The sequence below is a fragment of the Periplaneta americana genome, chromosome 16 (genome assembly GCF_040183065.1).
Source record: "Periplaneta americana isolate PAMFEO1 chromosome 16, P.americana_PAMFEO1_priV1, whole genome shotgun sequence".
Lineage (NCBI taxonomy): Eukaryota > Metazoa > Arthropoda > Insecta > Blattodea > Blattidae > Periplaneta > Periplaneta americana.
In genome coordinates, this window is record NC_091132.1 from 150,543,908 (window position 1) to 150,569,638 (window position 25,731).

Here is a 25,731-nt window from a genome sequence, read left to right on the forward strand (position 1 = left end):
CAGTGACACTATCAAGCATGCAGTGGATAGACATACATGATGTACACAAAGGAGAATAAAATAAGTTTAATTTATAATGCTAGTATAATGACACTTTATTGATAGTAATGCTTCTACTTACAAATTTACTTGGTTTCTACAAATGGTTGTTTGCAAGTCACTAGGGGCGGTGGGAAGCATAGGTAATCCAGAAACCTACGTGTCACGGTCTTCTGTGTGAATTGCTATCAAGCAATCTTAAATACTCTTTGTAAGAAAAGTACGTATAAATTTTGCCGTATCAGGTCTTATTTATTTTTTTTTTCTTTGGCTTTCGCCAGTGCTTAAAAGTGACGGCTGAAAACAGGTATGTAAATTGTGATTTTTTAAATGAACAGAGGGCAATATACTATTGCACTGTATTCCACAACAACGTAGTAGGAAACGACTTCCAAAAACTTTCCTGCAATCCATTGCTGTACATACATTTATAACCTGTAATCAGTTACTCCATAAGGTTCACATTTTCAGGACGCGAATTCTCTTTGTATTACAAGCTTACCAGATTGAAATTTCTGTTGTATGCAGGTATTATTATTATTGTTATTATTATTATTATTATTATTATTATTATTATTATTATTATTATTATTATTATTATCATTTATGGTGAAACGAGGATTGAGCGGATTCCGATGATTTTACAATAGAAAATGTTCGAATTACAAAGCGAATTTGATGGAATTTTTATGTGGAGATGCATTCTAAACTTAAGCATTGCATTGGTAATTGTTACAAGTAAACTAATTCTATAGATATGTGGCAAATTACCTGTGAAATGACACGTCCAACGTAATGTGAGTGCAAACGTTCTGTTTTCTAGTCAGTGAAACGATTTTAGTGATACGAAACACACGATGCGATGTAATGTGAAGAACGCAGAACTCTTATTAATTCAATACCCACTGAAAAACACTCAACTAGAGCATATAATACTACGATAAACATAAATTTCACAACTGAAAACTTTCTTTCGAAGCCCGCCATTATGATAGACAATGACGCACTTCAACTGCCAACGTAAAAAAAAATCACTACTTCACGACAGCCACACTCAATCACTTTCTCCTTCTTCGAAACGGACACCTCCGGCATAGAGCAATTTTACATCTTCAAGCAGAGCCTCAAAAGGATCGCGCGCTAGCCTCGAACAATCCTTCCTCCATAAATATTCACAAAGGTGATCACTGAGGTCTTCCTTGCGCACGCCTCCCCGAGACAGACTTCCCCTAAGTCCACGCCATGCGTTTTCGATCAAATTCGTGCATGCACCACTTTCCGGATCAACAAAGTTGAGGCTGCGATTCACAGTCAAATGACGGAAATTGTTAACATCCAGGCCTTCATATCCCTTCCAGCAGTCCGTCATTATCGTGGTTTGAACGGCGACATGTTTCCCAACAAGACCAAGCAAAGTATCTTTGTCCCTCTTATTATTCGGACAAATCTCCAATCGCACTTCCTTCGTCTCACGATCTATCATGCCCAAAACCCAAGAACCCTCCACAATACGACCAGCCTCAAATTTTCTACGTCCAATCTTGCATTCATCAATTTCTACTATATGATTCGGCCCTCCCATTCTAGGTTCGATCTTGTAACGGCGATCCAGACTGTCTGAAAGAAAAATAAAACTTATAGCAAACAAAAGCCTACAAAAACCTAACCTAACCTGTCACAGTTTCGTATATCCAAACCATAGCAAAAGCCTAAACCAACCTAACCTAACCTGTCGCAGACACGCCTATACAAAGCATAATAAAAACCTAAACTATCCTAACCTAACCTTGCACAGTTTCGTATATGCAAAGCATAAAAAAGCCTAAACTAACCTAACCGATCTTCTCACTAAAATCCTAAACTAACCCAACCTAACCTGCATAAACCTAAACTAACCTAATCTGCCACAGATTTGCCTACACAAGGCATAAAAAAGCTAAAACTATCTAACGCATCATAAAAACCTAAACTAACCTAACCAAAACCCTAACCTAACCCAACCTAACCTGCCTCAGATTTGCCTATACAAGGCATAAAGAAGCTAAAACTATCTAACGCATCATAAAAACCTAAACTAACCTAACCTAACCTAAAATCCTAAACTAACCTGTCACTAAAATCCTAAACTAACCTAACCTGTTACTAAAATCCTAAACTAACCTAACCTGTCAGTAAAATCCTTAACTAACCTAACCTGTCAGTAAAATCCTAACTTACCTAACCTGTCAGTAAAATCCTAAAGTAACTTAACATGTCACAGATAATTACCAAAGACAATAAAAGCCTAAACTAACCCAATCTGCCATAACAGTTCATTTTTTTACCTCTACACACTTCCCTCAAGTATGAAAACAAATCCTCGATCGTTGACTCTGCTACATCTGGTACATTCGTCTCATCGCACTCCCTTATTGTTTGGGAGTACGAAAACTTCACAGCAAAACCGTAAATTATAAGGAGAACTCTCATAGTTGACAATCTCGCACGACTGAAAAATGTGTTATTTGCAGCAGACAACTTAAATGTTCCATAAACCTCATGCGCGGCGCATTTTTTTTTTTTTTTTTTTGACAATGAAAGAAACCGTATTTGTCTCTCCTGCCAAATTGAGGATACAGGAACTCCCCACAAAGTGGATACTCCATATTTGCGGGAAGCAGACCTTTCTCCCGGCACCACTGTTGCGCTTCATTTTCAGTATTAATAATGCTCAGCTTCCTAATATTAATATGATCAGCCATTTCCAAAACTACGAATTCCCGCTCGAACATTAGAAACTAGCGCGAAACATTCGTAATGTTATATCGATAGCTATGAATATATACATTTTAAATACCCGCTCAACCATCCAGCTGGAACATTGCAAACTAGCGCGGAACGTTCGTAATGCCTCATAAGTAATGGTGGTATGACATGTAAGATGGCTGAAAGTGCAGGAAGAGAATACGCTCAATCCACGTTCAATCTTAATTATTATTATTATTGGGGCTGTGTGACCAATTTACCTCGTATGGTAGGCCATGCTCCAGCTCATTTTACGTTGGCATCAAATGCACATTACACATGGATAAGTAGCTTCTTCTGATGGCGAGGTGAGGGAGTGTTAATTTCTAAATCGACTGTACGGCACTGGGAAGGGTTATTTCTCATGAGGATGAACATCATTTTAAAAAAGTTATCCAAAATAGTTGATTTTTCGATAGACTCGTTACTTATGAAAAACTCTGTATTTGTGGTAATGTTGTGTGTTCTGACACGCACACACAAATACACACACTACACAGATGTGGACTTATTATTGCCAAGCTTGTAAGTTTATCTGAATATTTCACATTCTGCATATTAACTAATGTTATTTCATTTCATTTTCCAGTCGTAATGAACGTGATCAAGATGGAACCTGGGTCCGACCCACTGGGTATAGAGACGAGTGGTATCACAGATATAGAAGAGAAGAAGCCTTTATCTGAGGTATATTGAGAGCAATTACTATTTATTTTCTAAATGCGTCATTTATAACTAGGGAGCGCATTCCTTTGTAATTAATTGTTTTTCTTGCACGAGCTGAAACACAACTAAAAAATGTTGAAACATGAGGTTCCAAACGGAATTTTATTTCACTTAAAACATGTATTGTCACAAAATCATGTGAGTACTTACATTCAGGAAATATATTGCAAACAGAAAAATCTTGAATTTTTCTTACTCGCATTGATTTTTAGAAGCACTTTTAAGCAATTGAAAACTAAATCAATAATAGCTCACTTAAAATAACATTAACATTTATATTGCATTGTGGTTCCTTGTGATCATACAGGCAACATAATATCGTACAATAAAATATATTCTTTTACTGGTATATGCTCCGTTACGAGAGTTTTTAGATAAACTATTTTAATATTGTTTTTTTCGTGAGTTCGAAGACATCAAAGTTAATAATATTGTGGACGGACTTTATAAATATGCACGGAGTTTTCGTGAACAACTTTATATGATGTATTGTCTAATTATTTTGTTCTTTATTTACAGGAAGGAAATTTATCAGATTTGGACGTCAGTAAAATAAAAACTGAATGTATAGATCACAGATATAACGTGAAATCAGAGATGACATTTGAGGAAACCGCAGCGCCAATTGCCTTTCCAGTGCTGAAGAGTGAAGCTGAGGTGAGAGCACTGTGTGAAGTTTGTTGATCGCAAGTTCTCTCTATCATATTTACTGGCTCATGTGGCTGCTACAGTACGGTGACCAGCGAATATATTGGTTGCTCTCGTTCTTTGAATTTCTTCTTGGTGTAGTCATTACTAAATCTTTTCCACCTCATTTTTGGCATAGAGACTGCAACCTGTATGCTCGGTGAATCATTTTAATGTTCATGTTTTCATCGCCATAATTTTTACCTTGTCCAATTTTTGACTTAATTATCTTACTAGCACTGTTTACTTCATTTGAATCATATACGTACTTGCTGGTAATACAGTAGAGTGAAAATGGATGCTCACATCCTTGATAAAATGTTTCCATTACTGAATTCACTCTAAAGATTGGATGAGTTGCGGTAATTTTTACTCCCTGACAGCTGTCTGATGCTCACCTGTGAGCATCTTAGAATTTCATGGGAGACATGTTGCCATTTGTACTTTGAATTAACTCATTGTGGTGTAAAATGTATTAAATACGCGATATATCACACAAAATGCAATCAATTCTGTTTTTAATATTTTGTCCATATTTCCAAATCAAGTTTCTGCCAACAATTCTTATATTGTATACTGCATTGGTAGAATTTATATTCAAGTCTGTCGAATATATAAACTGCCATGCATTGATTTCCGTGTATTATTGTCCTATGTGTCTGTTTTGCATGAACTTTTCCTACAGGAAGAGTTTTGTGAGTTGGACCAAGTGAAGGAGGAGGTCAAACTGGAAGTAACAGCAGAAGAAAATGAAGTCTTAACAGAGAGGTGAGAGAAATATATGAGTTCGTAGTTTACTGCTTTATTTAAATAATGACAACATAAAAAGATTTCTTGGTTCAAAGTGATTATTTTTTTATCTGTAAACTGCAGTTTACCTTGTGGACATAAATGGCATGAATGACATAATATTCTATCACTATCACGAATAGCTGACTTACCGGTTTCAATTGAGTGTCTATGCTTATCTTATTATATAAAATAATTTTATTAATTAGTTTTCGGTACTGGTGTGTACCATCATCAGATGAATGAGTGATACTATATGTTAACCTTGCCAAATGGATACTGTGATATCGTCATGAATAATATGTATGCACAAACATGTAATCTATACCCATTATCAACTATAGTAGTTACATAAAATGCAAATAAAACACTTATATACACTTAATTAAAAACATATGATTAAAACAATTATTTAAAACAATGTTCATTGCTATTATAACGTTCAACGTTGTCTGGAATACATTGTGGTTAGGTTAATACTTGTTGTCGTAATTATTTCAAATGGGATAACCAGTTTTTAAATTTCACTACGTTGATTTGTTGCACTATGATATTGAATATGTAAAAAGTTGAGCCATTGAATTTTCTTAATGGGTATGTTCACTTATTGACCAATGTTAATCCCAAACATAAGTTGAAGCACTTTGAGAGATAAAACGTGGCATACAATGCACTTACAGTATGAGTTTCTGCGTTTAATTTTATAATTCTTGATATTTTTACCTGACAATGATTAGAAGTTACAATTCCTTTAATGTTGGGTTGTCACTTTCCGGTTTCCAACCTAGCCTTGCATACTGCGAACATACAAGTTGAGCTATAATAATATGTTGATAACGGTTGGTCAAATGTAAATGATAAGTAATTAACTTACGTGCAAACAACTAGTTATGATGTGTATTCCGCAGTGGCTTGGCTCAGACTGAAAGTCGGTCGGTGCTCACAACGGCCTTATATTAGTGAACGTCTGGTGGAACCAGAAGTGGAGTAAGGGATGGGGGACCTGTGTGGGAGCTGCTTTGTTTGATTTTGTGGAAGTAATTTAAATAAGTTAAATAATGGATTATTAGTATTGACTATTTGTTCGTTTAAAAGAGGGTTCCCTGTGTTGTACCTCCTGGCTATATAAAATTGTTCAGCTGCGTCGATTAAAGGGCTACTTGTGATTTTATAACCTTTAATGCTTCGTTTATAATGGTTAGTTCATGATTATTTTCTATAAGGTGTTGGGCAAATTTCGATTTATTTCTGTTATATTTAAAGTCTGTAGTGTGCTCTCGGTATCTAATCTTAAAATTTCGGCAGGTTTGGCCTATGTATGATTTAGGGCAATTTTTGCAATGTAATTGTTAAATACCGCTGTTTGAAAAAGGTTCGTTATTATTGGTTCTGTTTGGGATTATGTTGTGAAGTTTATTGTTGGTTCTTGAGGTGATATTGATGTTTTGTTTTTTAAAAAAGTTGTTTATTGATTTGAAATTTTGCCAAAATATGTCATGGTTTGCCAGTGTTTCTTGGTTTTTTATTTTTCCGGTTGGAGTGTGGTATGGTTTTTCTTATTTAGTTTTGTTTTCCTTTTCATAAGTAATTTTTTGATTACTGGTAAGTGTTTATCGTAACCATTTTCTATTGCTAGTTTTTGTATATAATTATATTCTTTGTTATAGTTGTCCCTATTCAGTGGCGTTGTGAGTAATCTGTCAATTAAATATCTGAATTTGCTAATTTTGTGTAGTGGAGTGGGTCGAATTTTTGTCGATAGAATGTGTTGTGGCTGTTTGTTTTCTGTGTATGTCAAAGGTAATTTTTGGGGGTTTTACCGTTATATTTAAGTCCAAAAAGTTTATACTGTTGTTGATGCTTGCTTCTAAAGTGAATTTTAGGTATTGGTGTAATTTGTTAAATTCCTCTACCACCCCTTACTCCACTTCCGGTTCCACCAGACGTTCACTAGGATAAGGCCGTTGTAAGCACCGACCAACTTTCAGTCTGAGCCAAGCCACTGCGGAATACACATCATAACTAGTTGTTTGCACGTAAGTTAATTACTTATCATTTACATTTGACCAACTGTTATCAACTGTAAGGGGGGGGAGGTGGTACGATCATCCACTCCTCCTCTTTATCTTTCTTATATTGGCTGCTTTCGCCAGGTGGAGGGCACATTGGAAGGATTGGATGTGCGCAGTGGAAGACTTTTAGAAATGAATAGTGTGGATTTGTAAAACAAATATAATTAACAATAATAATTAACAATATACATAAATGGAAAATGAAATAACAATAAATATGAAATAGGTGAATGAAAGTAGAACAAACTAATCTGAAATGGTATCCCCAGAATATGTAAATCATGAAAGTATCATAAGGCTGGGGCCAACACACTTATAAGTGATAAACATCTAATATGGCCGTCTCTCGATAATCAGTAACTGACCTATAAACCATATGTTCATGAACCACTCTCTAAATATATACATTTTAACTATCTGAGTATGAATCTAAACAGAATACCCAGCCAGCACATTAACTTAATACATGGTCCATTCGACCATAGGTATCACTCAATCTAACTAAGCAAACTAAAGGTACATGTAAACTCAATAACAGACAAACTGTACCCAGCATAAGGCATCACATAACTGATCACTATACATTACCCATAGCACATATTGCTCACATAACCTGTGCCATTGCACTAACACAAATCTCTGCACTTTACAAAATGAATACCCAACGGAGAGAGAGAGAGGGATGGAGACAGATTCACGTAATAAGTAATGGACAATGCTACGAATCTCAAAGATCATTTAAATAGCAACCAAACTCGACGCACATGATAATGAAATAGCGGCGAGAGAAAGCAACAATCAAAATGGAGCAGGGAAACACTAAAACCATATATGAGACCGTAATCGCTGCTCTATCACTCTAACCGTCTCGGAACATGAACTCACATTTCAAATGATATCTCCTTACATAATTCGCAATACAATTTACCTCAAACACATATATCTCACAAATATGTTACTCGATGCAAATACTAAAACTTGCCCCCAAGACGTATCACTAGCAAGCGATATATTTCAAACTACGATCCACTAGAATCCCAAACACACACGACGCAATTTAACTATTCCACCGATCTATCTCCAGCACGTACAAAGCGCGAATCACGTTGTCTATATCTGCCGCGTACGAAAATACTAAGTCTTGTGAAATGTTTATGTCGCGTACGAGAGCTTAAGTCTTGTTAAGTGTATCTGCCGTGTACCGGAACCCAAGTGTCGTTCCGTGTATCTCCGTTAAAACAGGTAAACTCTCTCCCCCTCTATCCTCGTGAGACGTAATGAACCGGCCAATAGGATTATTTGGAAAGAACAAATGAAGGGATTGATAGCGCTATCTATTCTGTGACGTCTGAGAGCGCTCTGACGGATGAAGTGACGTACTAGATAAACGGCCGTGGTAGTAGGCACGGCTCACAACACATTCTTATAGCTCAACTTGTATGTTCGCAGTATGCAAGGCTAGGCTGGAAACCGGAAAGTGACAACCCACCATTAAAGGAATTGCAACTTCTAAACATTGTCAGGTAAAAACATCAAGAATTATAAAATTAAACGCAGAAAGTCATATTGTAAGTGCATTGTATGCCACGTTTTATCTCTCAAAGTGCTTCAACTTATGTTTGTGATTAACATTGGTCAATAAGTGAACATACCCATTAAGAAAATTCAGTGGCTCAACTTTTTACATATTCAATATCATAGTGCAACAAATCAACGTAGTGAAATTTAAAAACTGGTTATCCCATTTGAAATAATTACGACAACAAGTATTAACCTAACCACAATGTATTCCAGACAACGTTTAACGTTATAATAGCAATGAACATTGTTTTAAATAATTGTTTTAATCATATGTTTTTAATTAAGTGTATATAAGTGTTTTATTTGCATTTTATGTAACTACTATAGTTGATAATGGGTATAGATTACATGTTTGTGCATACATATTATTCATGACGATATCACAGTATCCATTTGGCAAGGTTAACATATAGTATCACTCATTCATTTGATGATGGTACACACCAGTACCGAAAACGTTCATGTAACTAATTAATAAAATTATTTTATATAATAAGATAAGCATACACGGTCAATTGAAACTTCATTACATTGTAACTAGCTTATCGGAAATTTATAATAAGATGAAATTGACTTACCGGTACTTTACCACTCTTACAACTACCAAATAGTGGAGCTGATGTTGCTGCTGTCAAATAAAATACCAAGGCATAGACCTACCTTCAACATATCACATTTAATGGAGAACAGTTCACTGACCATTTTGATTGACTAATGGAATGTACTCAGGAAATAGTTCCTGTTGTTTTCTCAGGTATGATCCGGCAGTTCTAGTAGGCTTTTGTGTATAGCTTTGAAGGAAGTGAGTCCTACTTCTCTGCAGCATGACCATCACAGATCCTGAGTTCTAACAAAGAAATTAGAAAATCTGCGTGGATTTCAATTTTTGGATTTAGAAATTTCGTAATAATAATAATAATAATAATAATAATAAGAATAATAATAATAATAATTAAAATTTGCAATAATAAAAAACAATAATAATAATAATAATTATTATTATTATTATTATTATTATTATTATTATTATTATTATTATTATTATTATTGTAAATTTTAAGTCTGTTCAATTTTTAATTCCGTAATATTCTTGTATGAATTGTCCTGGGCTATTATTGGTCCATGTCTCTTGACGAGCACATTAATATAGTAAGTTAAGAATAGCCTGTTATGTCCCATTAAGAGCAGAGATCATCCCTAGGGGGTAGGTCTTTAGTAACTCTTGTGGTGAGTTATTCCGTGTAAGGGATATGTCTTAGAATATGGCAGTTGCTTCATCACAATCTGCTAAAGTTTTGGTTCACTGACAAACTGTCTTCCTAATGCCTGCACATGCACACTGATAGACCTATATATGTTGTTTTAGTTTTGATACTTTATGAATCACTACACCAGCACACTGGACGCTTCTTTGCATATTTACGATGCTTGGTCACTGATTGTACAATGAAGCAAGTATAACCCTTCTAATAGTTTCCTGGGCCTCACTGTGTATTGTTTTTCCTTTTTTCCTCTGTGGTTCCATTATAAGATACTCTAAACCTATCTAAATTAACTATATGTCTACTAATATTATCAGTAGCTTATTTATTTTGACGAATAAAACACAATCTTTATAAACACTGTACTGAAAATGAAAGAATTTCAGTAACCGCAACACATAGACGAATAAAACACAATCTTTATACGATGAAAGAGTAATGGAACGGAGAAAAATTCTCTCCGGCACCGGGATTTGAACCCGGGTTTTCAGCTCTACGTGCTGACACTTTATCCACTAAGCCACACCGGATTCCACCCCAGCGTCGGAAGAATCGTCTCAGTTTTAAGTTCCAACTCTTGGGTTCCCTCTAGTGGCCGCCCTCTGCACTACGTTATAGATATCTATGAACCTAGGACCGAAGTTCACACATGTGCTGAGGTGCACTCGTAATGAGTGACTAGTTGGCCGGGATACGACGGAATAAGCACCGTCTTAAATCACGAAATCATGGAAATATATGTACTTCGGTACATTATAATAATATATACAATCTTTATAGACACTGTATTGAAAATGAAACAATATCAGTAACCGCAACACATGGATTCATAACACGACTGAGCAAGAGCACAAGGTTTGTGAATGATTGATACAGTCCAATGCTTAGTGTCACGTGCAGCGGGGATTCACAGTGAAAACAGCGTCCCTCTCCTAAGGCCCCGCTCTTTTTCTCGTCAGCTCCTAGCAGTAAATACATTATTTGTATTATTATTATTATTATTATTATTATTATTATTATTATTATTATTATTACTATTATTGTTATTTTTATTATTATTACTATTATTGTTATTTTTTATTATTACTATTAATCCAATGGTGAGAACATTGCTTAGGAAACATTGTCCCACTGCACCCATTATTTTACTCATCGCTTCCTAGTATTTCAGCTCATTTGTCTGTTGTTCTTGGCATGTATGTAGATGTAGTTGTTGTCTGTCCGTGTCTTCTTTGGAATTGCATAAGATGCAGGTTGGTGTTGGCATTATTCCAAAGTGGTGAAGATATTTCCCGAGGCAATAATGAGCAGTGCTTAGGCAAAAGTTGGAACTCATTTTCTTACTGATCACTCTGCTGTGTTTAGGACTACAGTCATCCGATGTTTATGCTCCATTCCTTCTTCCAGCACATTATTTGTATTTACTGTTTCCTTTCCAGAACGATGTGGTGGGTTTTTCTTATAGTTAACCTGGGAAAAGGTGCATAGTGTGGGAAAGACCGCACTTTGTTTGAAATCTGCACTATTTTAACAGCAGGAAACTTCTGACCTCCTCACTCTTTCATATCCTTCATTAGTGCCTTATTGACAATTTGTGCACCTGAAATAATCAAAGTTGTGCTTTATTTCGAACAGATGCTTGTTCGTTTTATAGCGCCGTGTTTTTGCCCTCATGCACTCTTTATGTCTCTACATGAAAATGTATTCCCCTGTATCCGAGTAAGGCATGCGTTGCACTAAACTGAAACTTTGTGATGGTGTGACTTCCTCACTCCAACATAACCTTAAATAGAGCATTGTTCACATTTTGTGTACTTGCAGTACTCATAGCTGTGCACCTATGATTAAGTGCTCGTTCTTTCTGGGTTGTCGAACAATCCTCACATTATATACATAACAGCTTAATTTTAGGTTTTGCGTTTTATATGAAGAACGTTTCTGCATTATTCATAAAATATTGGCATATTATTCGTGTAAATTTATTAGTTCTGTTAACATTAGTTCTGTAATATTAGATTGGATTTAATGCGAAAATTAAAACATATTTGTATCAAATATGAATGAGGTCTCGCCCACCTCATTATATTTTGCTCGACTAGTATGACTAGTCAGTTTGTTTTTATACCATTAAGTACGAGAAAAATTCGTACTGGCACCGGGAATCGAACCCAGGACCTCTCAGCTGTGCGCGCTGAGTGCTCTCTAACCAACTGAGCTATGCCGGGACCCGATTCACGACGCCGGCCGAACTCCTCTCGTAGTATCGTGTTACGGCCTTGCTGCCTGCACTTGAGACGATACAAGTCATATATGTACAGGAGCGCATATTACATGACTTTATGGCCATATTCAACAACAGTTTCTTTAAACTGTTAACATCATATATGTATCAAATATGAATGAGGTCTCGCCCACCTCATTATATTTTGCTCGACTAGTATGACTAGTCAGTTTGTTTTTATACCATTAAGTACGAGAAAAATTCGTACCGGCACCGGGAATCGGACCCAGGACCTCTCAGCTGTGCGCGCTGAGTGCTCTCTAACCAACTGAGCTATGCCGGGACCCGAGACCTCATTCATATTTGATACATATATGATGTTAACAGTTTAAAGAAACTGTTGTTGAATATGGCCATAAAGTCATGTAATATGCGCTCCTGTACATATATGACGTGTATCGTCTCAAGTGCAGGCAGTAAGGCCGTAACACGATACTACGAGAGGAGTTCGGCCAGCGTCGTGAATCGGGTCCCGGCATAGCTCAGTTGGTTAGAGAGCACTCAGCGCGCACAGCTGAGAGGTCCTGGGTTCGATTCCCGGTGCCGGTACGAATTTTTCTCGTACTTAATGGTATAAAAACAAACTGACTAGTCATACTAGTCGAGCAAAATATAATGAGGTGGGCGAGACCTCATTCATATTTGATACATATATGATGTTAACAGTTTAAAGAAACTGTTGTTGAATATGGCCATAAAGTCATGTAATATGCGCTCCTGTACATATATGACGTGTATCGTCTCAAGTGCAGGCAGTAAGGCCGTAACACGATACTACGAGGGGAGTTCGGCCGGCGTCGTGAATCGGGTCCCGGCATAGCTCAGTTGGTTAGAGAGCACTCAGCGCGCACAGCTGAGAGGCCTGGGTTCGATTCCCGGTGCCGGTACGAATTTTTCTCGTACTTAATGGTATAAAACATATTTGTTTTCATATTTTCTGCATAATATTGTAATATTTATTTCTGCAGGATATTTCTTTTATTTTACTTTCTTTTCATAAAAGGACTATGATATTTTCTGATTTGTATTAGTGATGTAATTCAATCTTTCTGTCGCTGCAATTTAGATTATAGCATTAAGGGAATGAAGAGGTGAAATATTCAAATTATGCATTTTTGATGCTAATGGACTGAAATTTTTGCCACAGAGTGCTGATGTGTATTTAAAACATCCCTATAAATTTCATCACTGTACCTTAATTAGTTTTGAAGAAATTAATTATTTACCAATTAATACTAATTAATATTGAAAAAATGCTGCACGATGAACGCTTAACATTATGAATTTAAAAAAAAAATGTAGAATAGTTCCTCTAACAATAATAAAACATCTATCACATGATTTTTAGTTAGCACTTCTTAGTTTCTGGGAAAAAAAATTCAAAACTGGGTGAGTGCCAATTTAAAAAAAAAAAAATTAATTTCATGCATCTTAATCAATTTATATCTTGGCAAATAATAAATATTTTAAAAATCCATGTGACAGTCTTTTTCCTTTAGGTAATGTGGGCATGTGGTAAAAATTTCATCACAATTGGTTAAGAAATGCATCATATGGAGCAATTTGAACATGTTAAAATGTAATAAAATTTGAAAGGGAGAAAATCAAGTTTTAAAGTACAACACTATGTTTGAGTACTTACATGTTATGGAAATTGCTTAAAACCCTCCTGCCTGATATGTTGACCCCTCCTGCTGCTTTTTTCTACTTTCAGTGACACTTTTTGACAAACGTAGCTTCTTCCTGCTTGTTTTGAAGTTCTCACTGGTTGAAGTAGCCGCTTGCTGCAGTCGACGCTTGTCTCTCCTTTTGCCAATTTTGTATGCTGCAGGAGATAATTTCACTGTTGACACTAAATCTCTCATGGAAATGTTTGCTGTACAACCCATGTTAAATTCAGTCACAGCAGAAGTAACAGCCATTTCAAGTTTTTTTATATACAAAAATTTCTTTTGGGCACTTCCGCCATATCACACTATGAACACTTTCATTCACATTTTGAGTTTTTCCTGCAGTGCACTTGCTAAGAAGTTCATCACTGGATAGTCTACAGTACACTGGCATGATTTTAGCCCCAACATCAGGTCGCAACACTGTCTTCATGGTTTTCGAGTCATGCTTCGGAACAGCTTCTTGCTTCGCAATGGCCGGTTGAAGAAGCACCATGACTTTTCACCACTAGGGCATCTTGAATGCAGGGGCTTGTCATCCGTGGACATTGCATGGTCAAGTGTTGCATAGATGGCTTTCTTCATCTTGTTTACATCGGGGATATTATCAATAATGGCCTTTCTGTAGTAATTTTGCAGTCGAGGTATCATTTCTGCAGTCAGACTTCCCTTTTTTTTGCCTCCGATTGAGGAATCTGTCCCTCTCAATTCCCTAACAATATTCTGTAGACCTTTACCTACTCTCTTAGCAACGTGATTCACACATTCTTCTTTTCTAATGTCAATGCCTTCACCATAAACTTGAAGCTGCTGAAGGTGATGGTGTGTTTTTGCATCCCCGTCAGACAATAAGGTTGTGTACCTCATATTACACAACCTAATGGACCGGGTCCAGAGAATTTCTGCAGCTTTCATCTCCATGGCATTTGAAGTTCCATCAAAATTTTTCTCAGAAACACCAGCATCTTTGTGACTTTGATACCACTGTTTATATTCGTCACTTGCAACATCCATTTTTTTTTTCTGTCTTTTCACAAATACTGCAATATTTTGACATTATTTCAAAATCTAACACTAGCCCTTTTAAAATATCTATGACTAAACCTAAACCATACTTTGATGTATGTCCACGCTTCATCCATGTGCCATCATATGACACACCAATATTTATAACATCACTATCACTAATAGAACTGTCCACTTCCATGTGAGCTCGTCTAACTGCAGAGTGAGCATTTCTCAACACATGTTGTCTAACAAGTTTGTTTTCTTCCGTCAGTTTTATCAGGTGAGAGTTGAAGGATGGTGAGCTCAAACCTGCCATACCCATAGCCATACAATGTTGTTCCATAGCAGAGTGTCCTTTTCCCATGGTAACAAAGGCGTTGACCATTCTCCTATTTACATCGAAGGGAGGTCGAGTTGACTCAGTGTTACCTACCTTAGGGCTTGTATACATTTCATTCAACACTGTGTTGCAATTATAACACTTCACTATCACTTTAAATGCAAAGCCTGATGGTTCAGTAAGCTCAGCTTTTACACTATCCATTCCACATTCACCACATTTTACTCCTTTATACAGTTCACTCCACAAACTTACATGCACTAATGTGTAGCCTTCACTACACTGGGGGGCACTTATATTTGAATTCTCCTGCAAGTTGCCATATTTTATCAACTTTATCTCACTAGCACTTTGTTTATTATTTGTTTCTTTTGACACTTGATCTTCATTATCACCAACTAGGCCTAACACATTTTCTTGTTGCACATATTCCACAATAGTTTTGGCATTCTTCCACCTTATATTTGCTAAATTTTTAGCCCTACTAGCATATTTTGATAGTTTCTTGCCCTTATTATGAATGTCACTTATTCTATTCATGTGTAGAAAACTAAAACTAGGCCTAAAATGCTAAATGTTGAGTTATACACGTGGTCTTGAATGTTATTGTGACGATTCCTAACCTAATGCACTTATACTAACTTATTCACACTAATATATACAACTAATTGAATACAAAATTAGTGTAAAACTTTAATAATATCCTAAATAACACGAAATCAGCGAAACAAGTATAAATATTCACATACAAACGTACAAACTCGAGAAGAAATGATCCACAAACAATATTTTGCCTTTCACAGTTTCAAAACAAAGTATTTGCAGGGCTGACAGGCAAGCTGATAGTGTATTCAGGAGTGACAACAAACTTAATTTCACTAGATACACACCAGAAAAAAACTAGCCCACTTTATTCAAATTACAAAGCTCAACATAAACTTTAGAGCTGACAGCTCGTTTAAAGGGCAACGAAGCATGTGCAAGCGGACATTTAAACGTCACGTGACACGGTTTAAAGGGCTCCCAAATAAAAAATGAGGCCATATTATGAAAGTAGAAGGTTTAAATAAAATTATGAACATAAAAACAAAAATTTGTATTTTTCTCAATTTTTCCACATTTTTCACCTGTTCATTCCCATTAAAGAGAAAATAAATGCTGTAATTAACTTTTGAAACAGAAAAAATGTAATTCGAAAAAGTAATAAAATGTTGCAATTTGTGTTATTAATATCATGTAACGTATCAAATAAAAATAATACCAGGAAACAAAATGCTTTAGGTGAATTTCTCGTGTGAATTTCACTACATTGGAAATACTTAATAGGCTTTGTTTACAAAAATATGCCAGGAGATGAGTTTAATGGTTCAAAATCTTGTACAAATGCAATTATTGTACATAAGAGTTGTATATATTGTTTGTTGAAAAGTTTATATCACACATGAAGTAACATAATTATAATATTTTGTCATAGTGTGACTTACACGACAACAAAGACATGGAGATTGCACTCCTTACTATAATTTCACAATTTCTGCTCTTTCATTTGAATGAAAATTATATGAGGTGGGTAGGCTATTCAGTGATGACGAACTGAATTGCAATGACAGGGAAATTAAATTTTGAACATTATTTTACCGCTTATTCCTCAAAATATGCTGTGACTTACACGACAGGTAAATTGTGACTTGCACAACTTGTCAAGGTACTTACAAACATAACATTGTCAACCTTCTGCATGTTTCTGTGTCCATATACAAAGAATAAATGAAATGAAGAGAATATAGTTATATCTCTGTGCAACATGACAAACTAATATAAAGTATAACTCCACACTATATAGTTCAAACTAATGACTTTCCTTGCCAAATACAGTGTAACTCCATACTATATAACAAAACTTATGACTTTTCTTGCAACATTTCCATATCACTAGCCTAAAATTATATTCTTGAAATCAAAATTGAAAGAACATTTAAGTCTGTTATCAAAACTTGGCTGTAGTAGTACTACTTTAATTTCTTTCTCTTCGACTACACACTCATCATCCTTCACTGGCCAATGAAATTTAGAGGTTTCTGCAACATATCTTAAGAATGTAACTTCATTCTCTTTTCAAATTTATTCACCATTCCTGCAAAGTGTTTCACATTCCCCCCCCCCCCCCCCCGCCCAGGGAATGGTTCCAAAATCCAGTTCCCTATGTTCACTCGTTTCTTAGAATCTGCCTGAAAAGTTAATACTATCATCTCTAATATTTTCTGAAACTACATTAAGAATGTAATGGTAAAACTTTCTAGCAGTGCCATAGACATCATGCACTTAATTTCGTTCTCATCGCATACAACATTTTGTATGAAATCTGATATGCTCCTAGACATTTCTGGTAATGATGTAAATAGCACTGTCATGTTCACACGATAAATACAGAGGCATAAATGTTCAGGGGTGTGTTGTGGATTAAGTTCACCAAATCTTGTCAATTCAATTTTAAATTCTGGGTAATTGTTTTGAAATTGTTTGTAGGTTTCACTCACAGTAAGGAACAGGTACAGCTTTTGTACCTTCTCTTTTTCACTTTCTGAACGAATGATGACATAATCCTTGGTTCCAGGCATTTGATAGGACCTGCTGTTATTGTTATAGAAAGCTGTAACAGCAGCTTTAACATCGTATGTAATTGCTCTCTTGCTGCATTGTGATCTGGCAGTCCTCGGTGTTGCAACATTGCTGGAACCATGCCCATTGCTAGTTTAGTTACAACTGCAACACATTTTCGAGGGCTATGAGGAAGGTCACTCTGCCCTTGCTACAACTTTTCCGAATGAACAAGGTGACATAAATTTTTGATGGAGATGCGACTGCAGAAGACAAAGCAGGAATTTGGATCTTCTATTTCTCTCTCTGTGCTCTTTGCTCTATCCTACATTTCTTCCTCTGTTCTTTCTCACAAAGGTTATTAAACTCTTCCTTTTTTCTATTCTCTGTCTTTGGATATTGGTTTCCTTCCTTTTAAAATCTTCGTAGTTCCCCTCTTTTTTTCAGCCTTTCAATCTGTTTTCTGTTCTGTTCTCCTGCTGTTTGAGGCATTTTACCACTGGCAAAGTTACGTTATGAATGGACTGATGTTTGTTTTTTGTCTCTTCTTTTCACATAAATGAAGTATCATACTTTACTGCAGAAATAAAAAAAATTAAAAGTAGCTGGAAGGAACTGTGAAATTCAGTGTGACTTACACGACAGGTGAATAAAGAATTATTACATTGAATGCAAAGTATCTAAAGTTAGGAATCATATATTTTATAACTTTACTCTTACTAATAAACGAACATGATAATTTACAAGGAATTTCCTCTAAGCATTATGCCTAGAATCTGAAAATTCACAAATTTTTGTGACTTACACGACAACCGAACCTTAGTTAAACAATTAACTTTATTTCATGCATTCCTTGCCAGAACTAACTTACTTTTCAGTTCAGTGTGAAGAAAAATAGTTATAGGCCTATTTAAAGTTTTTATGGTAAGTAATATTTACTTGTAACTCTTATAAACTGTCTACATGCTTTTATTCTGGACATAATGTTCAATAATTAAGTTTGATGACACTTTCCTCCAATCTCACACCAGTGCTGTCAACTGTGTTCAAAATTTAGAACTATGTCTTATGTTTCTGAAAGCTTCAATGTCTAGACAACATTATTTTTTAGTGTTACCAGCTTAACACAGTACTTCAAAATTTTCACTCTGGGTATATATTTTCATGAAATTCACCTTTAGCAAAAATCAAGAAGTTGAGCTTCGTACCATATTTTCAGTAGCTCTGTCTATCTGACTGCATGCGCTTCCTTATGTTATAACGCGTATGCGCCTCTCACTGGTTAATGACAGGACCACAACTTGCTTAGCTAGTTATTCATTCTAATTCCCTAGATTTTGGCATTGACTTCGGATCCGTTGCAATGAGATTATTTTACCTTGTGATTTGTCCTGATGGAGGTTCTGTTGATAGATGTATATTTCTAAAGATGCAGGACGGGTTGCATTACTGATTGAGTGGATAGCAGTTTCTGGGTTTGAGATGCCTACAAAATATCTGAATTTATTTTGCTAAATGTGTTTCCCCTCCCTTCGATGTGTAAAACGTCAAGCATCTGTACTATTGTTAACATTATTATTATTATTATCATTATTATTATCATCATTATTTAATTTGTACCGTAGTTGTTTGTTTTATTGTATTAACCCAGATAAGACTGAATTATTTTTTGTTAAAAAAATACAATTTTTTTAAATTATTTAATTGTAATTGATATAACATAACACAGATGTTTTTAAAATTTTTATGTTAATAGTATCCGAGATTTTCAGTGTCCTGTATATAGACGTCAGTCATATCCCCAAAAACATATGACATAAGTCGTTTTAGCACTAATATATACAAACTGTTTAGTTTAACAATACATCAAATTAACACAAAATTATAATATCACTCACACACAATAAGATTATTGTATTTTTCGAGAATTTTTAAGGTGTGTGATACGTGATAAAACATTTTACATGTACACCAACATCACATATTATTGTTGTAAAGCGTAAGTGCAGCAGGACTAGGTAGACAGCATACCAGCCACAAATGCACCTGCAGGTAAGAGACGATAGCCCGAAAGTGCAGTGAGTTGACGACCGCTGGTCTACCGCTTGACTGTACATGTTGAGCAGTGGATTCGAGAACAGATAAGACAAGACGTTTGCGAAATGCAAGATGATCGAGCTTTTCGTTGGAGTTTATCTTGTATAGCTGCCATACATTTTGTTCTACTACGTCAATGCAGACTCAAGTACCATTTCTTGCTTCTAATAGATGTTCTGTACAGATTGATGTTTTGGTCCACCCATATTTTTGTTGCACTCCTGTGCACGTTAATAAATGTATCATTTGTTTCCAGCTAGAGAAAAAAATAAAACGAAACATGTGATGTTGGTGTACATATATGATATTGGGCTATTTCACTGATATTTTCTTCTTTTCAAATTTCTACAGTATCTTGAAACTGTGTGCACGGACATTGAAAAATATAGTATTTCCCTGCTGTATGTCAACTTCTATCCAATTGAAATTTATTATTCTTTCTCTTCGTCTGTATATTGGTTGCTGAATCACTAGTATTTCTACTGCCATTCTCACCATCGCCTTTACTATCTTCATCATCACCATTATGACTTTCGTCATCATAATCATCCATTCTCTCTCCTTGTGTGTTGAGGGTTACTTCCGCCTCAGCTCGCAACTGACTACCAGGCATATTGTCAATTGTAGGGTTATTTTCAACACCAGAATCCTCATCAGTTACATTACCAAACGCAGGTTTGGTGATAAAATGGTGATGGAAATGTTATTGCACTTAGGTATAGCTACTTGGTCGTCCCGAATCATTTGTAAGGCTTCATTTAGTGAAAACCCCCTATAATAACATGAGTACCATCAGTCTCACGAAATGTCTACTCTTATGACTGACGTACTACATGTAGTACGCCTAACTTTACCATGATATGGCATAACACTAAATAAAAAATTGAATCTAATTATGAATTATTATATACGAAGTACATCATACGAGTATGCCCTATCAATATCAAAAGCATTATATCTATAGCATGTGATATATACCGACTTCGAGAACAACATGTTCTGCTCCACAGCCATGACTCGCGCAAATATGTTAACAACAATGACTATGACAAACTGAACATAATAAAAAAAATTGGAGGCAATTTATAACACATAAGGATTATGGTATGATGACTGCCGACTATGAAAATCTTACACAACAATGTTAAAAAAATAAAACGTCCGGTTCCTATATATAGGACGTTAGTCTTATCTGGATTAATTGTGTCAATGTCTTGGACATCTATTGGCCAATATCTGTTGTCCAGAACATAAATATTAAAAAATAAATAATTATTACTACTATCATTATTGCTTTTATGATTATTATAATTACTATTATTACTTAGTTTTTTAAGATAGTGTATACAGAAGTAACTGAAGGTGGAAGTACATTATCAATTTCTCCTATATTAATTTGCTTATGGCGTATATATTTCTTTATTGAAAAATTATACATTCTTTCCACTAATGACACACAATTTTTAGTGTTACAGTTAGCCATAATAGTAGAGTTGCAAAATTCTGCGAAAATATTCCTGAAGACGACGAAGTCAAGAAATACGATTGTGATATTTGCGGCATGTGTTTTCTCGACTTTGCAAGCCTCAAAGGCCATTCTCTCGTACACAAATATCAAAAGCAATTCAAGTGCAGTGTGTGTGGAAAATTCTTTTCCAAATCGGGAAATTTAGAAAAGCATTCACGCGTTCACTCAAACGAAAAACCATTCTGTTGTGACGTTTGTGGAAAGTGCTTTTCAACCTGCAAATATCTTCAGAACCATTCACGCGTGCACAGAAACGAGAAGCCATTCAGTTGTGATATGTGTGGAAAGAGTTTTACGGAATTGGCACATTTCGAGAGGCATTCACGCGTGCACACAGGCGCGATACCATTCAGTTGTGACATCTGTGGGAAGAGTTTTTCGCGCCCCGTACATTTGAATATGCATTCACGCGTACACACAGGTGAGAAGCCATTCAGTTGTGACGTGTGCGGGAAGAGTTTTTCGCAGTTGACACATCTCGAGAGGCATTTACGCGTGCATACAGGCGCCAAACCATTCTGCTGTGACGTGTGTGGGAAGTGTTTTGCAGGTTCTTCAAGTCTTAAAAGACATTCAGTCTTGCACACTGGCGACAAGCCATTCAATTGTGACGTTTGTGGAAAGTGTTTTTCGCTCTCGAAATATCTCGATAGGCATTCACGCATACACTCAGGCGTGAAACCATACAGCTGTGACGTTTGTGGAAAGAGTTTTTCGCGCTCCGTACATTTGAAATCTCATTCACGTGTACACACAGGTGAGAAGCCATTCAGTTGTGACGTATGTGGCAACTGTTATAGAAGCTCTTCAAATCTAAAGAGGCATTCCCTCGTGCACACTGGCATGAAGCCATTCAATTGTGACGTCTGTGCAAAGAGTTTTTCTCGTGCTGAATATCTCGTTATGCATTCACGTGTTCACACAGGTGAGAAGCCGTTTTGTTGTGATGTGTGTGGAAAGGATTTTGCGCACCGCAATAAACTCTATCTGCATTCACATATTCACGCTGGCGAGATGCCATTCAGTTGTGATATATGTAGAAAGGGTTTTGCATGTCGAAGTAGTCTCAAAGTACATTCACGTGTTCATGCTAGCGGGAAACCGTTTAGTTGTGAAGTTTGTGGAAAGGGATTTTTGCGCTTGAAATATCTCAATGTTCATTCACGTATACACATTTGACAAACCATTCATTTGTGATGCATGTGGGAAATATTTAGCACGCCCGGCTAATCTCGTGAAAATTGTTGAGTTGTGATGTGTTGGGAATGGGTTTTTTCGCGCTCGGGAAATGTTAATATGTAGTCACGTATGCACACATAAGAGAATCAGTTCAGTTGTGATGTGTGTGGAATGCGGTTTTTCTGTCCCGCACATCTTAATATACATTCATGCATGTACATAATTATATTTCATAATGAATATTTAAATATTGTGTACATTAATCACTATGTAATTTTAGTATGCGAGCTACTTCAGCAAGAATATCTTTCTTTGTTCTTAACCTCTATAATAAATTGTCTAGCTTTTATTAATCAGGTAATCTTTTATTACTTTGACTTCTATTCTAGTTGTAATTTTAATATCAGTTGTAATTATAATTTTAATTGTATTCTTAATATTGCAGTTGTAATCCCCTCGAAGGGGGGGAAGAGAAGGCCTGATGGCCTTGTCTGTACCAGGTTACATAAATATATAGTATACTATACTGTTCATAAGAAGCCATATAGTTGGATCTTGTGTGGAAGATATTTTCCTCCTATGAGGTATCTCAAATGGTGTTTACCCTTACTATCTGGCGTGAAGTGATTGAATTGTCAATTTTTTGCTTAACTTTGTTGAATGGGGGAATTGAGAAATGTGTTGCTTGTGGGAACATCTATACACAGTCGAATAGGCTAGAAACTCAGCAATCCATTCTCACAAGCAGAAAAACGTAATAGTGTAATGATTGGGAAAAACTTGCGAACTATTGTCATTTCAAAATGTAGGTACGTTTACACAAGCGAGAAACATTTGAAGACCCTTATCTGTTAACAGGTGCGAGTAATTCATTAGTTTCGACACGTTTGCTCGCATACAAGCACTCCAGAATCCATTCCATTTGTACGGTATGGCTGTGTTTTGTACTCACAGCTATGAATTGTCACAGTTCCGGAAATTCACTGTGAGTGGTAGTATAGATTTTATTTGAGACTTTTTGCGCGTTCAATTATAGGTACAAAAGATAAGGGCAATTATTCTTGGAAAATTACAGTGATCGTATTGCAGCTTTAGTATCAAAGACTTATGGACAAAAATCTTGCGACCGGCACGAAAATCTTTATGTCCAGTTTTGTTGTCCTTCAAGAAAATCTTCTGATTTGCACTCGATTGCACTCCAGAGCTGTTACATATACGTACCTACGTCACATCCTCCATGAATCACGTACCGGTATCATTCAGAGATGGCGCTTTGTCGCAGCTTCGACTTTGGAACTACTGAGAGTTGGAATCAGTGACAAACATCTGATGGTAACAAGATCACAGGTTTATAAGCGCTATTGTGGAAAAAATTGTCTGGATTCAGGTTACCTACAATGGCATGCACGCATATATACCGGAGAGATGTAAATAACTTGAGATATTATTATTATTATTATTATTATTATTATTATTATTATTATTATTATTATTACACTGATATACATTTAAAAAACATTTGTTGCTACTATTAATTGTTATTAACTAAAGTGCCCTGAATCCGAATGTGTATTCATATTTGCATTATCACATTAGATTTTGTGTAATTTTGAAAATAAACGTGAAAAAAAAGTGATAATTAACAAATATCATGATTCAAAAATAAATTCAATAGATAATTTAAGATGTATCATTGCGTTTAGGTGCTGAAAGTTCCTGGTTCCGGGCCTGTATTTACATTTTCTTTGTCACGCCAGGATTTTTTGTATGTTTTTGAAATGAGGAGAAAAACTTCACAATTTAAACAAGTATATCATAACAGTCAAATGATGTACTGTGTATTATTTTTAAAACATATTTTAATGTCGTAATGTAACATTGGAGATTATAAAATTACTTATTTGTCACGCCAGAATTTTTTTGTTATGTTTTTGAAATGAGGGGAAAAAACTTCAAAATTTAAACAAAAATATCATAACAGTCAAATGATGTACTGTTTATTATTTTTAAAACATATTTTAATGTCCTAATGTAACATTGGAGATTATAAAATTAGTTATGACCCCCATCATTATTAATAAAATAGTTTTCAGTAACAAAAAATATTTTATATAGTTTATATAATAATATTATATTATATTAATTACTATAAATTGTTATTAATAATTCTTTCGGTGGAAAAGGCACATATGTCAAAAACGTTAGTTTTTCAAGAGTGCCTTGTTTTAAATTTACTCTTAATTAAATATAATTATAATGAAATTCATGTATGATGGTCAAATTTAAGGTACAATAAATTTTATTATTAAAAAAATTAGAAAAAAATACTTAAGTGATGAGGTACAACAGAAAATCGACTTATTTGACTTATGTGCCTTTTCTCGCCGACCAAAAAAATTTTATACTCATTCAGATATTCAAACTGTCTCGCGAAACGCATCATTATGATGCCATTTGGGGGATCCCTCTTTATGCATCAGCAATAATTCGCTAATGTTGCTTCATTTCATTTGTCTTGGTACCATATTTCCATGTTTATCAAATCCTGATGAAAATAGAATGCATTTATCAGGTAATCAATACATCTGTGTGATTCTTTCCTGGATTCCATACTTACTTTCGGAATGCTTCTCTTTGGCGGTGCACTTCAAGAGGAAATAATTTTATTGCACTATTGAAGATACTTTCTGTTCACAAAATAAACAGAGATTTAAGACTAATACGTACCAGTTTCAAGAATTGCCACACGAATGAATATATAAATGAAGTAAATATTATTTAAATTTTTAACAGCAATATTAAACAAGAAAATGAAATTTAGGTTTTGTTTGATCATAACTTTGAATTTACATTGTTTTATAACATTTTAGGGACGCCATTATGGCTAAATTACCAGCTTTAACTTAATAATAATAATAATAATAATATAATTTATCTAAGGTTATATACAAATTTCAGAATTTACACGGTTTCATAAGTTTTGGTAAAACGTTATTTTTAGTCAACTGGACGTGATGAAGCAAAACTACATGTGGGCTTTGTAACTATCCATTGGGTGGACCTGAAAACTAAAAACCGATTTTCTGTAGC

General features: G+C 35.3%; 3 protein-coding genes across 9 annotated transcripts in view; 2 read left to right on the forward strand and 1 right to left on the reverse strand.

Moving 5' to 3' along the window:
* Positions 1 to 206, reverse strand: part of LOC138691320 (zinc finger protein 235-like) — an 83,334-nt gene extending 83,128 nt beyond the window's left edge. For both annotated transcript variants that reach the window (XR_011329819.1, XM_069813199.1), the window contains exon 1: positions 122 to 206. The gene's annotated coding sequence lies outside the window, so the exon portion shown is untranslated. The remainder of the gene's footprint in view (positions 1 to 121) is intronic.
* On the forward strand, positions 1 to 24,548 carry LOC138691316 (zinc finger protein 235-like). Of its 6 annotated transcripts, none has more exons than XM_069813177.1 (5): positions 1 to 182; positions 3,413 to 3,510; positions 4,069 to 4,206; positions 4,922 to 5,004; positions 21,402 to 23,123. In XM_069813177.1, exons 1-5 carry the CDS (start codon positions 143 to 145, stop codon positions 22,639 to 22,641), a joined length of 1,599 nt encoding a protein of 532 aa, XP_069669278.1. In that variant the 5' UTR covers positions 1 to 142; the 3' UTR covers positions 22,642 to 23,123. The 6 variants fall into 6 exon arrangements, with proteins under 6 accessions (XP_069669278.1, XP_069669281.1, XP_069669283.1 ...); XM_069813180.1 differs by lacking the exon at positions 21,402 to 23,123 and adding an exon at positions 17,854 to 17,956 and having other exon boundaries at positions 18 to 182; XM_069813182.1 differs by lacking the exon at positions 21,402 to 23,123 and adding an exon at positions 24,345 to 24,548 and having other exon boundaries at positions 23 to 182.
* LOC138691317 (zinc finger protein ZFP2-like) overlaps positions 1 to 25,731 on the forward strand; it is a 499,579-nt gene that overhangs the window by 257,247 nt on the left and 216,601 nt on the right. The window lies entirely within an intron of this gene.